Raw genomic sequence first — 15137 nt, forward strand, 5'->3', positions numbered from 1 at the left:
TAATATACTGGCAGATGCATTTTTAATGGATCTTAGTTTCCCCTTATTTGAGGTGTGGAGGACTAATCTCTCCCAAGGATGTTCCTGTTTGTGGTTTTTGTTGATGTAGTTGTTTCTTTTTGAGGAGGGAAGTCATTTTCCAGCTAATTTGTATAGCGTTTTGGACACAAGAATGTAGGACCAAGCCACACCAGTTCTCTCCTTAATCCACTACATTTACCTTCTCTCTCAGCCATGTTTCCAGAGTCTGTCTTGCCAAGACCAGCTCGGTCAGGGAGACCCTAACCCAGCAGTGCTAGAGGAATTAAAGACACACACGCAGCAATATAGAGGTGTGGAATGGGAAATCAGGGGTCTCACAGCCTTCAGAGCTGAGAGCCTCGAACAGAGATTTACCCACATATTTACTGACAGCAAGCCCATGATAAACATTGTTTCTATAGATTATAGATTAACTTACAGGAAACAAGGGGATGGGCTGAAATAAAAGGATGAGTTTGGCTAGTTATCTGCAGCAGGAGCATGTCGTTAAGGCACAGATCGCTCATACTATTGTTTGTGGTTTAAGAATGCCTTTAAAGCAGTTTTCCACCCTAGGTGGGCCAGGTGTTCCTTGCCATCATTCCAGTAAACCCACAACCTTCCAGCATGGGTGTCATGGCCATCATAAACATGTCACAGTGCCCCAGATATTTTGTTTATGGACAGTTTTGGGGCCAATTTATGGCCAGATTTTGGGGGACCCCTTCTTTGATTTGCAAAGCGATAAAAGCAAAGGCAGCTTTGTCACAGTGAACTACATCTTGCAGGAGTCAGGATCCGCATCTGCAGACTATACAAAGACAAACAACACAGATTAAAAGCACAATCATCATTGAAATCACAGAGCTTCCAAGTGTTTTTGTCCATTTTAATGGGTTACTAGCTGCTAATCTGTCTGCAGCTCCTTCAAGCACTCCAGTTCCTGGCATTAAGGTGAGGTGTGCCTGGAATGCTTTAAATATTTCCTCTTTTAATTTTGTAATATCCAAAGACAAGTCTGCAGAGTGTCCTTCTAGATGCTTTTTTATCCTTTCCCAAATTTTGATCTTATTAAGAGCTATTAATAGTTTCCACAAATCCTTATGTTAAGCTCCTAGAGCAGGCCATATCATTTGAGGTTGAGGTGCCACTATACCGCCATGGTTCCAGATAATAGGAACTCTTGCCATACTTCTCATCATTTCTACCATCTGACCATTTTGTTCAGACCAGCTGAATACAGTGTGGCCATGGCACACAGACTGAGAGGTGCAATTTAATCTAAACATCCCCTTAAGGGACCAATCAATAATGATTCCACAGGAATGGTTGCGCAGCACCTCTGCCTGTTCTGCAATGCAATCTTCCCAAACAAGTATGTCCATTTTTTTCTGGCCAGGTCCAATTCTGTTTACAAATAGGTTTTTGAGAGTGGTATGCCTCAATTATAGGAGCAGATTTATTATGGTAAATACTGAGATCCAAAAGCATGTGTAACCGTGTCATAGAGTGATTACATCCAGGTATTATTGCCAGCCAAGATTGATAAATATGCCCAATAAGTATAATTGTTCTCTGTTTCAGCCCTTGTTGAAGGAATACTCATGGCAATGGTGATCACCACTATCATAGCTACCATTAAATTACTCATTGGGACTGGTTGTCCTGCTTTCCTCAGGTTTTCTTCCGCCATCTGTGACAGCTTCTTGATCTGTCCCCAGGTGGGTGGCTGTGTTCGACAGGTGTTGCCCATGATAGCTGGGGTCTTCCTCAGCATCAGCCTCAACATGGCTGCAACCAGGGGGGTCCTTGGGTTCCTCCCGGAATCTCTTCCTCGGCATCTGGCTCACGATAAGGTTTCAGGTGTCTTGATGGTATCAAATCGGCTGTTGATTTTGCCCCAGAGAAACACAAGCATAACCTCTACCCCAAGTTATTATTTTACCTATTTCCCAACTTTTTGTTATTGGATCTCTCCACCAAACCAGTTGTTCTGCTTCTGTCTTTGCAGCTGGTTTCTGTAGATGCTGTTCAGCTGCTGATACATCTGGCCTTTGGGCAGACTAAAAAAATTTAAAGTTAATAATACTAGATTCAGTTGCATCTGCAGTGTTCCATATTCTCTATTCCTCCCCTCCCCCCACCCCCCTCTGCTTTTGCAACTGCTGTTTCAGGGAGAGATTCATTCTTTCCACCGTGGCTTGTCCTTGAGAATTGTATGGGATACCAGTAACGTGTTTAGCATTGCACATAGAGAAAAATGTAGCTAGAGCTTGGCTAGTATAGCCTGGGGCATTATCTGTTTTAATAGATGCTGGAATGCCCATCACCACAAAACACTGCAAAAGGTGACGTTTAACACAGGTAGAAGACTCTCCTGATTGACATGTAGCCCAAAATGAGAAAAAGTGTCCACACTAGTCTCCCAAATGAGGGAAGATGTGTGACATCCATTTGCCAAAGAGAATTAGGTTCCAATACTTGAGGATTAACTCCTCCTGTAAAAGATGAGGAATGTACCATTTGACAAGTTGGACATTGCTGGATAATAGCTTTAGCTTCTTTCCAGGTAATGCTGTATCTGCGTTTGAGACCAGAGGCATTGACATGGGTTAAATTGTGGAAGTGTGTAGCATTAGATATTGCATTAGCAACTAAGTGATCAGCCATTTGATTCCCTTCAGTCAAAGGTCCTGGAAGAGGTGTATGAGCCCTAATGTGAGTGATGTAAAAAGGGTGCGTTCTACTCCTAACTGCTGTTTGCAATTGGGTAAATAAAGTCATCAGTTGTTCATCTGTATGAAATCGTAACTGAGCATTTTCAATTAACTGTGTGGAATGAACCATGTATGAAGAATCAGAAATCACATTAATAGGCATATCAAAAGCAGTCAATACCTCAATTACAGCTACAGGCTCCACTTTTTGAGCTGAAGTAGAGGGCGTCTGGAAAATTTTACTTTTCGAGCCAGAATAAGAAGCTTTATCATTACTAGACCCAACTGTAAAAACATTCTCAGCACCTTCAATTAGTTTAAATTTAGTTATTTTAGGGAGAATCCAATTAGTTAATTTCAAAAATTGAAACAGTTTCATTTTAGGAAAATAATTATCAAGAGTACCCACAAAGTCAGCTAAATGGGTTTGCCAAGTAAGACTATTTCTGAAAGTTTGCTGTATTTGTGCCTTCATGAGAGGGACAATAATTTTTCCAGGATCATATCCATGTAATTTAACAATCTGAGTTCTCCCATTTCCTATCATAGTAGCAATTTGATCTAAATAAGGAGTTAGAGTCCGTGAATTAGTATGTGGAAGAAAAAGCCACTCTACTAAGTCCTGTTCTTGGACAATAACACCGGTAGGTGAATGCTGAGTTGAAAAAATTAGTGAATCTAGAGCCTTCTCTGGATCTATTCTATTTATTTGAGCTTTATGGACTTGCTTTTCAATTAGCTGTAACTCTGCCTCAGCCTCCTTTGTTAATTGCTGAGGGCTAGTGAGACTAGGATTTCCTCTAAGGATAGAAAACAGATTACTCATGACATAGGTAGGAATGCCTAGAGCAGGTTGTATCCAATTATGTCCCCTAGTAATTTTTTTGAAGTCATTTAATGTTTTCAATTGATCCCTACATATGGCTACTTTCTGTGGCACAATGGTAGTGTCATTTACTAAGGTCCCCAAGTAGGAGTAAGGAGTAGTAGGCTGAATTTTGTCAGGAGCTATAGTTAAACCAGCACGAGAAATCAAATTTTGCAAGTGATCATAACATTGGAGTAATATTTTTCGAGTGGAGGCAGCACAAAGTATATCATCCATATAATGAATAAAGTAACACTGAAAATTTTTTACGAGTAGGTTCAATTGCTTGCCCTACATACGTCTGGCAAATTGTTGGACTGTTTAACATGCCTTGTGGCAGGCAATACTTTCCAGTGAAAACGCTTAGCAGGCTGCAGGCTGTTTACTGCAGGAATTGTAAATGCAAACCGTTCACAGTCTTGCTCAGCTAAGGAGATAGTAAAGAAACAGTCTTTTAAATCTATGACTATTAAAGGCCAACATTTTGGAATTATAGCAGGAGAAGGCAATCCTGGCTGTAATGCTCCCATAGTTTGTATAACTAAATTGATGACTCTTAAGTCAGTTAACGTTCTCCATTTACCTGATTTTTTCTTAATTATGAAAACTGGAGAATTCCAAGGGGAAAATGTTGGAGCTATGTGCCCATTTTCAAACTGTTCAGTAACTAATTCCCCTAAAGCCTCCAGTTTCTCTTTACTTAGCGGTCATTGTTCTATCCAAATTGGCTTATCTGTTAACCACTTTAAAGGTATAGGTTCTGGAGGCTTAACAATGGCCCCCATCAAAAATGATATCCTAATCTTTGGTGGGAACTTTGTCTTTCTGCTTGAAGCGGTTCTTTCAAACCTTGCAAATTTTTTTCTAGTCCCATACCAGAGACTTACCCCCATTTCATCCATCATATGTTGATTTTGAGGGCTATATAATTATTCTGGAATTAGAACTTGTGCTCCCCATTGTTGTAATAAATCTCTCTCCCATACATTTATAAGTACAGAAGTTATAATTGGTTGAATAGTCCCAGGTTGTCCACTGGGCCCCTCACAATGGAAAATATAACTACTTTGATACACTTCAGGGGCTTTACCAACTCCAACTATGTTAAATTGAGCAGGATGAACTGGCCACGTGAATGGCCAGTGCTGTAGAGAAATGACTGAAATGTCCACTCCTGTATCTACCAAACCTTTAAATTTCTTTCCCTGAATAGTTATTTCACAGGTAGGACATTTGTCAGTAATTTGATTTACCTTGTTTATTTGTGCTTCCAAATCCTCCTGTTTGTTTAATTTCACTTTTCCCCATTCCCACATATGGCACAATCAGGAGCTGTGCTATGCGCTCTCCTGGCTCTGCTTTCCAAGGAACTGAGGTAGATATAATAATTTGAATTTCCCCGTTGTAATCTGAATCAATGACTCCTGTATGTATTTGTACCCCTTTTAAATTTAAACTAGACCTACCTAGAAGTAATCCTATTGTCGCCGCTGGCAAGGGTCCACAGACTCCTGTTGGGACCTTTGGTGGGGGTTCCCCAGGCAGAAGGCTCACAGTTTTTGTGCAGCATAAATCTACTGTGGCACTACCAACTGTGGCGGGGGACAGACACTGTACAGGGGTGAGGGAATGGCCTGAGCCAGAAATATCCCTGTTTGAAATGGGGCCCAGGATGGGCCTCTCATGGCATTTCCCAAAATCAGGTTCCCTTCTTTATCAAACTTAGAGTGACACTGATTAGCCCAATGGTTTCCTTTTCTGCATTTTGGACATACTTCCAGCTCAGCAGTTTTCTTTTTTCCCCTATCTGGCAGCCTGACTCGCTGATTTTTTTCTACATTCTTTTTTAGTATGACCATGCTTCCCACAGTTAAAACAAGCTCCTTTATCCACTCTCAGTCCTGCCATTGCCTGTGCCAACAAAGTAGCTCTATGCAGATTACCTCCAATACCGTCACAGGCCTTGATACAATCAACTAAATGTGCTTTCCCTCTAATACGTCACAAAGCAGCCTGGCAATTGGGATTAGCATTGTCAAAAGCTAATAACCACAACACTATATCCTAAGCAGCCAAATCTGCAATCATCTTTTTAAGAGACTCCTGTAACCGAGCTATAAAATCCACATATGGTTCTTTTGGTCCCTGTTTTACAGCACTAAAGGAAGGGTATTGTTCTTCACCTGAAGTGATTTTTTTCCCCAAGCTCTAATACACACTCTTCTGTGCTGTTCTACGACATCATCCTGCGTGACCACTTGTACATCTAAACCAGCCCAGCCGCCAACCCCCAAAAGTTGGTCTGCAGTTATATTAATTTGAGGTTGGGCCTGGGCATTGTGAGCAGCCTGAATGGAAGCTTCATCTGCCCACCAAATTTTAAATTTTAAGTACTGAGCAGGAGCTAGACAAGCTCAAGGAAGAGCATCCCAGTCAGTAGAAATCATCTGACTGGGAACAGCAACATTCTTTAACAGTCCCATTACAAAAGGAGAACCTCATCCATACTGATTAATAGCTTAAATTCTTTGAGTAATTTAAAAGGAAAAGACTCAGATATAGCTATAATATTTCCCCATTGATCTGGGGGTTGTATTCTAACAGGGAACTGCCAAGCCTCTAATTTACCCTCTCATCTAGCTTGCTGAATTCCTGCCTGAATAGAAATGAGAGTGGTCACTCAAGGCGCTGCTCTAACAGTCACTGGGGCAACTACTTTTCACCCAGTGTCCTCCAGAAAAGAAAGATCTGGAGGGTCAGGCCACTCAGTCTTCAAAATAATAATGAGGGGGTGCAGAAGGGTAGGGATGAACCTCTCCCTCCTTTGCCACTTTAGCTTTAGCTGGCAAACAAACCTGCTCTGTAACCTCTTCTGTTACTTCATTATAGTCTCCTTCCTCCTCATCATTAGTGTGAAAAGGTTACAAGGTGGAATGAACCAGAACCCACAATTGTCCCATTGTTACCCTGATGCTTCCAAGCTCCCCTTCTTTCTCACCATGGGGATTGCTTAAGAGTACTCGGATGTCCTCCAGCTTAGTTCCACATTCTCCAACCATCACTCTGGCAACCCTTCAACCTGGACGCAAGCCCCCACGTATGGGCACCTCTTGCCGAGACCAGCTTGGTCAGGAAGACCCTAACCTAGCAGCGCTAGAGGAATTAAAGACACACACACACAGATACAGAGGTGTGGAGTTGGAAATCAGGGGTCTCACAGCCTTCAGAGCTGAGAGCCTCGAACACAGATTTACCCACATATCTATTGACAGCACGCCAGTGATAAGCTTTGTTTCTATAGATTATAGATTAACTAAAAGTATTCGTTAAAGGAAACAAAGGGATGGGCTGAAATAAAGGGATGGGTTTGGCTAGTTATCTGCAGCAAGAGCATGTCCTTAGGGCACAGATCACTCATGCTATTGTTTGTGGCTTAAGAACGCCTTTAAGCAATTTTCCACCCTAAGTGGGCCAGGTGTTCCTTGCCCTCATTCCAGTAAACCCACAACCTTCCAGCATGGGTGTCATGGCCATCATGAACATGTCACAGTGCTGCAGAGATTTTGTTTATGGACAGTTTTGGGACCAGTTTATGGCCAGATTTTGGGGGGCCTGTTTCCAACATGTCTACTATGTGTTTTCAAGAGCAACAAAAAATTAAACACCCAGTGAGTGGAGGTTTTTTTTTTTATTTATCCCTCACTTTCTTTTACATTGTATTATGAATTTCAGTGGAAAAGTAGAAAAAAGTAAAGCAAAACTTAAGGGAAATGGATATAATAAATAAGATAAAAATAACCTATAAACATGGGCAGATTGTGAAGACCTTAGAGTTTTTGTCTAAATTGAGTACAAATCTGTCTCTGATTTTTATGATGCCATGGCAAAAAGGCAGTCACGTTTGTTGCATGATTGGAATGGAACCTAAGAAGAGACCATGCTACATTCTCATGAGACATGAAGACTTGCTGGCACCAAAGTCTGAAACACTGACTTCATTAGTCACGTAGATGATGTTGTGGAAACTTTCTCACCACCAACCTGGAAGGTAAACGCTTTTCACATCCTGCAGTGGAAATGGTTCCCTGGCACTAAAACACAACTTCCAGAATAAGGTATTTCTGGAGTTACTAAAATATGTTGTCCTGGACAGGTTTGGAAGGTCAAACTTCATTCACAAGTAAAACCTGGAACATCTGGGGGAACTGAGTCAAGCACAGATCCTTAAATAATTATCCATACCTTTCTCTCAGTTCTTCTATATATACGAGGTATACAGCAGACTGGTCAAAGTTCTTTGTTTCTGGCACATATTCCCAGCACAATGTAGTCTTAATTCATTTTTTCTAAAACTCACCAATAACCTAAATTATAGTAAAATGCAATGACTATTATCTAGTCTTTGCCTAACTTGAAACTTTTGCCATATTTGAAACCACTGTTCATGATCTGCTGGAAATTCTTCTGTGTTCATTTCTATTATGGGATCACTGATTGTTCCTTCTCTTTTTCCCTGAATTCTTCTACTTTCTTCTCCTTAATGTACCTCGTACAAGTGTACTATCTTGATTTCCCACCCATCCCACTCTACAGTTCTCCTGTCTGACTCAGCCCTCTGTGATTTGGCAGTCCTGTTTCTCTCCAGCTTTGATGTCTTCCCCAGCCTTTAGAGCACACGGTCAACTCCCTATTAAATGCTTCTTTGTAGCTATCAAAAAGACACCTCAAGACCAACAAATCCAACATGAAAACCACCTCCATTATTCCCTTATCTGTGGTATTATGACCTTACAGTCAGTGACCCAAACCCCTATTCCTCCTGAAATCCTCTCTCTTAGGTCTTACCTCATCTAGTGTCAACTCCTGCTACTTATGTTTATTTGTTCTTTGCATTTTATTCTAATGTCTGTTTACAGTGCCAGTTTAGGGGGAAGAGCTGGTTTGTGATTTGGTGCTCACAACCATCAGTAAGTTTGTTACATCTGAAATGTGATTCTTGGCAAAACCTTAAGGGTGTGTTTTCTGGGTGATGAGGTTCAGTCCCTGGTGAACCTTGCTTTTAGCCAGCACATGTGACATCCTTCAGATTACACTGGGAAAACCATTCAGGAGTTACTGGGATGCATTTGGACAAGGGTCCGCACAAAGATATGCAAAGAATAAAATGCACCCCAGATTTTCATAATTTGTACCTTTTCCTTATATAAATTTATCTCAGTGATTCTATCTAGTTTTCTTAATATACAATTGTAGGTTTGTAGTTGAAAATACCTGTCATGTTTTCTTTTTTAAAGATTATACTCAATCTAATACTGAACATTTTAAATTCATGATTACAGTCTAGAGTTCTAACATAAGTGAAATGTGCTTTATTCATTTCTGTTGAAGCTCATGTTCACACACCCTATTTTTCAAACCAACGCACCCTATGTTTCAAACCAAAGTGCTACCTATGGTCTCGAATAACTTTTTCAGTGTTCCAGTTATCTGCTGTGTAACAAAGTACTACAAAACACTGGCTTAACATGAAATTATTCTTATTACATATGAGAATGTTGTGGGTCAGGATCTGAACAAGGCAGTGTGGGTTGGCTGCTTCCTGAAGTCTCTGGTCTGCACCAGGGCAGTGTAGTCTGCTTCATGTGGTCTCTGATCTCAGCTGGAAGGACAGCTATGTCTGGGGACATTGAGGAGGCACCCAGGCCTCTCCTTGTGGCCAGACTGGACCTCCTCCCAGTCCAGCAATCTCGGGGTAGCTAGGTTTATCTGGCGTCTCCCAGAGCAGGTATGCAAGAGGCCCAGGCAGAGGCTGAGAGGCTTTTCATGATCTCCCTTCAGAATTCCCAAAACATCTCTACCAACACATTCTCCTAGGCTCATCACAAAGGGCAGTCCAGTTCAAGTGCCGGGCAATTTGATTTCAATTACCATAAGAGGAATAGTAAGATTTGCAACAGTCTTTAATAAACTACTTTGCCTTCTGGCTACAAGCTATTTACATTTCTTCCACATGCAAAATGTACTATGCCCCTTGTGTGCCCCTCTGAAGAGCCCCAGAAATCTTTTCCTACTATGGAACTGGCTGAAAGCTTATCCACATTAGGTACTGGTGGCCTGTCTTCTGCCACCCCACAAACAGCCAGCACAGAGCGAGAACGTGGTGGGCACTTCCCTTCCACCTGCTCCAGTTCATTGAATAGGACCCAGTCCTAACATGTTTCGTGCCTGTTCACTCTGCCCTCTGGGCTCTCACCATTCTCCATGTTCTTTTTCCTTAATTCCTGGGTTTGCAGTTGACCAATTTTCTCCACCTATTTTTTGCTTTACTGTAATTTGGAAATCCAGTGACCCCCTTTTCATTTTCTTCTAACTCTGGACTTTGGGTACAAAAAATTATTCTGTGTAAACATGTCTTTGAAAAAGACAAGCTTCCTGTGGACCAAAATCCATTAGACCAAAATAACCCTCCCCGACCACACACAAACACACACACTCACTCACTCCAAGACAGGAGTTTCCGTCTCTAGTCTCCCCTTCTCTCTGAGGCCACTGTGGGAATACAGCCTCAGAAGCCCTGTTGTTACCAGGTACACTCTTGTCACACCCTAAGGTCCTTAAAATGCTGAAAATATTTTTGACTTTTCACCTTTTTACAAAAACACTGGGTTCTATCTTTGCCATAAAGCCATTTCTTACCTTAAAATGTTTTGGTGGGAAAAATCGAGGATGAGAAACATTTTTATTTCAAACCCAGCAAGTCCTGGCTCATTTCCCCTAAGTTCTGTTTGACGATTGAATTTCCTTTTTTAGATCATCTCTATCCTCTTATATTTTCTCAAAGGCAGTGGGAGGAGACCAGGTAGCTCGTTCTACATTCTTTCCATTCATCTCCTTAGGCCGACCCCAACATGGTGAGATTCCCTTTTAATTTTTTACGTCACGGCAGGCAGCCATGCTGCCCACAGTCCTCCAGTTTATAAGCCACATGCCTTTTTCTTCAGTTTCCAGTGTGATTTTTCTCACTGTACTTCAACCCTCACCAAGAGTCTTAACACCCTTCCAACTTCCATGAACAGTCTCCTTGAGGCCCAACTTCTGCTCAGTCTTAGGTGCAGCGCTGCATGTCGTAGCTTCTTATTAACACAGCACCCCATTCCAGCTGCCAAACTCTGTTCCTGTTATCTAATCTGCTTTTAAAACCACCCCTGAAACATAGCAGTTTCAAACATTTTACTAGTACTTCTGTTTCTTTGGTTTAGGGAGTCTCAGCAGGCCGGCTTGTCTCACCCACTGGTGCAGTAAGGCAGCAGCTATGATGGGTCCTCTAAAAGCACAGCTGGGTTGGTGTACATGGCAGCTCACTGGTAGCTGGCGGTGGGTGTCTGGTGGGGGCTGTCAGTGAGCATAACTGCATGTAAGACACACACAGAGAGAAGGGCGAATTCCCAGATACCTGTGTGACCCAGGGCCAATGACTCAAGAAATGTGCCATTGTAGGGGTTGGTGTCCTTTCAGGATATGGCTGTGGACTTTACCTAGGAGGAGTGGCAGCATCTGGACAATGCTCAGAGGACCCTGTACAGAGACATGATGCTGGAGACCTATAGCATCCTCGTATCATCGAGTGAGTGAAACTTGCCAGTACCTCCAAGGAGCAATACTTTATTCCCTCTTGATAAATATAGGAACCTGTATAAGTTTACTACTATTTAGGTATAAGATTCTAGTCCATGAAGAATGTGAGTGTCACCCCTGTCCAATGAAAGGTTAAAATTGGCTCCTTCATTGCACAGCTGCTGAAGCCAAGCTGTTGTCATTCTTCAAAGGACCTGACTTAGCATTTTGACAAAGTCTTACATTATTTCCAATTAAAAGGGCATTGCATTACCAAACCTGAAGTGATCTTCAAGTTGGAGCAAGAAACAGAGCCACAGAGGGGAGAAGTCCCCAATCAGAGCCTTTCAGGTCAGTCAGCACGTGCTGGACAGGGACACCTGGAGCAGTAAAGCCCAGCAGATGCCAATTTGTTTTCACCAATTTCTACCCAGGTCCTAGACCTGAGAACAGTTAGTCTGCACGCACCAAACACACGCATTACATAGACCCCTAAGAATACCTCTCATACATAGAACCCAGCCTTTTGTTTTGCTGAATAGTCTCTTTGTTCAAAACTTAATTCCTGCCTCCCTATTCTTAGACATTTTCCTTTGCTTTTTATTTTCTTAATATTCTCAGTTGCCCTCCTTTCGTCTATTTGCAGGGATGAGTCTTTTTTCAGACATGTATTCATACATCAGTTTATTCTTTCAACACATCTTAATTCAGCAGGTTTTAAATATTGGCAATTTTGTAGTTATAACTGTGATCAAAATAATGGTCCTTTTTCACGGAGTTTCTGTTCTGATGAGAAAGAAGCAATGATATAACTGGGTAGTTTAAGAAGCATGAGAAATACTTAACAAGAGTGAGAAAGAGAGAGCAAGAGTAATAGGATGTGATAATTTAGGAAGAATCATCAGAGAAGGCAGTTTCAGAGTGATTATTAAGTGTTTACTTCAGCATAGATAGAGTTTAACTCTTTTCCAATTTTGACATATAATAGGTGAATATAACATATAGTTTCAAGAGTGGACATTACTATTAGAGATAGAAATTTGGAAATGAGTAGCTTAAGGCTGGTATTTAACATAATACTTATAAAGAAAGCCACTGAGGGAGTTGATAGGAAAATGAGATGCCTAGGAGTGAACCTTGTGTAATACACCATCGGAAGTCATGAAACTGAGGAGGACCCAGCATAGAGGCACACAAAGGAGTGGTCCTTGACTTGGGTGGAGAATCAGGAGATTCCGGGTGCCAAGGACAAGGGAATCAAGGCTTTCATGTTGAAGAGCTCAGATTTCTGTTTGGGAGTAGGGTTTGAAGTTAGCATTTTCCTGTTGTATTACTAGAAATCATTCTGATACAACAAAAAGAGTATGAAATGTATGGGAGACATATTTTCTGTGAAACTAAGAACTCAAATTTCAGCACGCAAAATAAAAGCCTTCAGAAGCAGTGAATTATCAAGCAGTAGTGTGTGGACTAGGAATGGAGAAAGAATGTCAGGGAAATTTATATCACAAGGAGCCAGAAGTACATTTTTTTAATATGGGCACGGCCTAGGCTGCAGAACCAAAACCTGTAGAGTAGTAAGGAAGGGGTGCCCAGGGTGGTAGACTGGAGCTTTCTGTACCTGTTATGGTTCTGAGAAGCAGAGGAAGGTAGTTACATTAGTTAGTTGCAGGGATGTGTCTTTATCTAGCATAGGGAATAAGTGATTTATATTTGAAAAACCCCCAAATGCCTACAGCCATTCCCAGGAAAGAGTGAAAACTAAAACGTAGATGGAAAATCCTGTCCCTAAGTCATAGGATACAAACAAATGACCTTCCCCTGTACCTGCAAGTAGCTGATCCAGGGAAATGTTGCCATCATCAAAGCAGAAGAATGAGATATGCTAGCATAAGACACCCACTGTTGTTTTCAGAATAAAATAAAAAGAAATGAGAAAACAAATGGCAGATGAAAAGCACTTAGGTGACAACTACTGCTAGGCAGGAGGTGAGTATAATTAGCAAATATTTCTTCATGAGTTAAAAAGAAAAGGAAAATGCAGTGTAACATTGGAAAATATATTCCTATGATTCATTACATTAAGTCAGTAGTAAGGAAAACCATATGCTTATAAAACCACTACCAAAACCAGTGGGATAGGAAATAACTTCTTTTTCCTTACATGAGAATCCCATAAGAAATGGTTAATGCGTGGTTCATGGATATGTTTGTTTGTGTTTTTTTTCTCATTTCAGATGTTCAGCTAGTTAATGACATAATTGAGAGAAGCCAAAAAAGTCACAGTGGATGCTTTGGCACATTGTCATCAGCAACAGCATTACATCAACTAAGGAGAGAGTTGAATTAGAAAAAACATTTAATTTGAACTCAAAGGATATTTTAAATTTGATTATAAATAATGGAAACTATTTAGGAAGGAGGCATTAGGAGTTTGATTTATCTAAAAACATGCTTCTCCCTAGTGAGCCTGATGAGATGCAGGCTGGAGAGAAACGATGCCTGTAATATAACTGAGAAATCTCACAGACATCATGAGTATCTTGATGAGCACCACAAGTTTCAAACTAGGCTGCAGTGTTTTGAATATGGTGGACACGGGAAGACCTTCAACACAGAGGGAGTAATCATAAGAGGGTTTATATTGGAGAGACCTTCTGTAAGGATGGTGAATTTGGGAAAGCCTGTGATAAGTCAGCTCTTGTTGTCCAACAGAAAATTCAGGTTGGGAGCAAAACTTGCTGTAAAATATCTAACCTCCCTAAACATCAGCAAACACAGGACAAAAATTCTATGAATGTGAGAAAATCCTAGTTAGAAAATCAGATCTTAGAGTACATCAGAGGACACATAGAGGCGGAAAAAATGTGCATGCAGCCAGTGTGAGAAGTCCTTCGGCCATAAGTCAGGCCTTGAAATCCATGAGAGAATTCACACAGGGGAAAAGCTCTATGGATATAATGAATGTGGGAAATCCCTTTGCCAGAAGTCACACCCTATGATCCATCACAGAATTCACACAAGAGAGAAACCCTGTGAATGTAACAAATGTGGTAAAACCTTCTGTGAGAAGTCAGCCATCAACGTACATCAGAGAACTCTCACAGGGGAAAACCCCTGTGAATGTAATTAGTGTGGGAAAACCGTTAGCAAGAAGTCAAACCTCAGGATATATCAGGGTACTTACACAGGTGAGAAACCATATGAATGTAAAGAATGTAGGAAAACTTTCTACCCAAAGTCAAAACTCACTACTACATATCAGAGGACTCACACAGCAGAAAAACCCTATGGATAGAAGGAATGTGGGAAACTGTTTCACTGCAATTCAGTCCTCACTGTACATCAGAGAACTCACACAGGAGAAAACCCCTATGCATGTAAAGAATGTGGGAACTTACTTCACTGGAAGTCAGTTCACACTGAACATTAGAGAACTCACACCCCTATGCATGTAAAGAATGTGGGAACTTATTTCACTGGAAGTCAGTCCTTACTGTACATCAGAGAACTCATGCAGGAGAAAACCCCTATGCGTGTAAAGAATGTGGGAACTTATTTCACTGGAAGTCAGTTCTTACTGTACATCAGAGAACTCATGCAGGAGAAAACCCCTATGCGTGTAAAGAACGTGGGAACTTATTTCACTGGAAGTCAGTTCTTACTGTATATCAGAGAACACATGGGGCAGAGGGGGGGCCCTATGAATGCATTGAGTGTGGAAAAACTTTTTCCATAAGTCAAACCTAATGATTCATCAAAAAACTCACACAGGTGAGAAACCCTATGAATGTAAAGAATGTAGAAAAACTTTCTCACAGAGGCCAGTCCCCACAGTACATCAGAAAATTCACTCTGGAGGGAAACCACACGAATGTAAAGAATGTAAGAAAACTTTCTCCTAGAAGTCAGCCCCC

The 15137-nt window shown here is 41.2% G+C and overlaps 1 protein-coding gene and 1 pseudogene across 1 annotated transcript in view; both read left to right on the forward strand.

The window, feature by feature from the left end:
• The window catches only part of LOC105531983 (histone-lysine N-methyltransferase PRDM9-like), a 49332-nt gene extending 34679 nt beyond the window's left edge, over window positions 1-14653 (forward strand). Inside the window, exons 4-5 of the mRNA XM_011970044.1 lie at window positions 14354-14460; window positions 14524-14653. Coding sequence (XP_011825434.1) covers window positions 14354-14460; window positions 14524-14653 — 237 coding nt within the window. The remainder of the gene's footprint in view (window positions 1-14353; window positions 14461-14523) is intronic.
• A 15-nt stretch (window positions 14654-14668) lies between these two features.
• LOC105531984 lies at window positions 14669-15125 on the forward strand (annotated as a pseudogene).
• Window positions 15126-15137: the final 12 nt, after the last annotated feature.

The sequence above is a fragment of the Mandrillus leucophaeus genome, unplaced genomic scaffold, assembly GCF_000951045.1.
Source record: "Mandrillus leucophaeus isolate KB7577 unplaced genomic scaffold, Mleu.le_1.0 Scaffold926, whole genome shotgun sequence".
Taxonomy (NCBI): Eukaryota; Metazoa; Chordata; class Mammalia; order Primates; family Cercopithecidae; genus Mandrillus; species Mandrillus leucophaeus.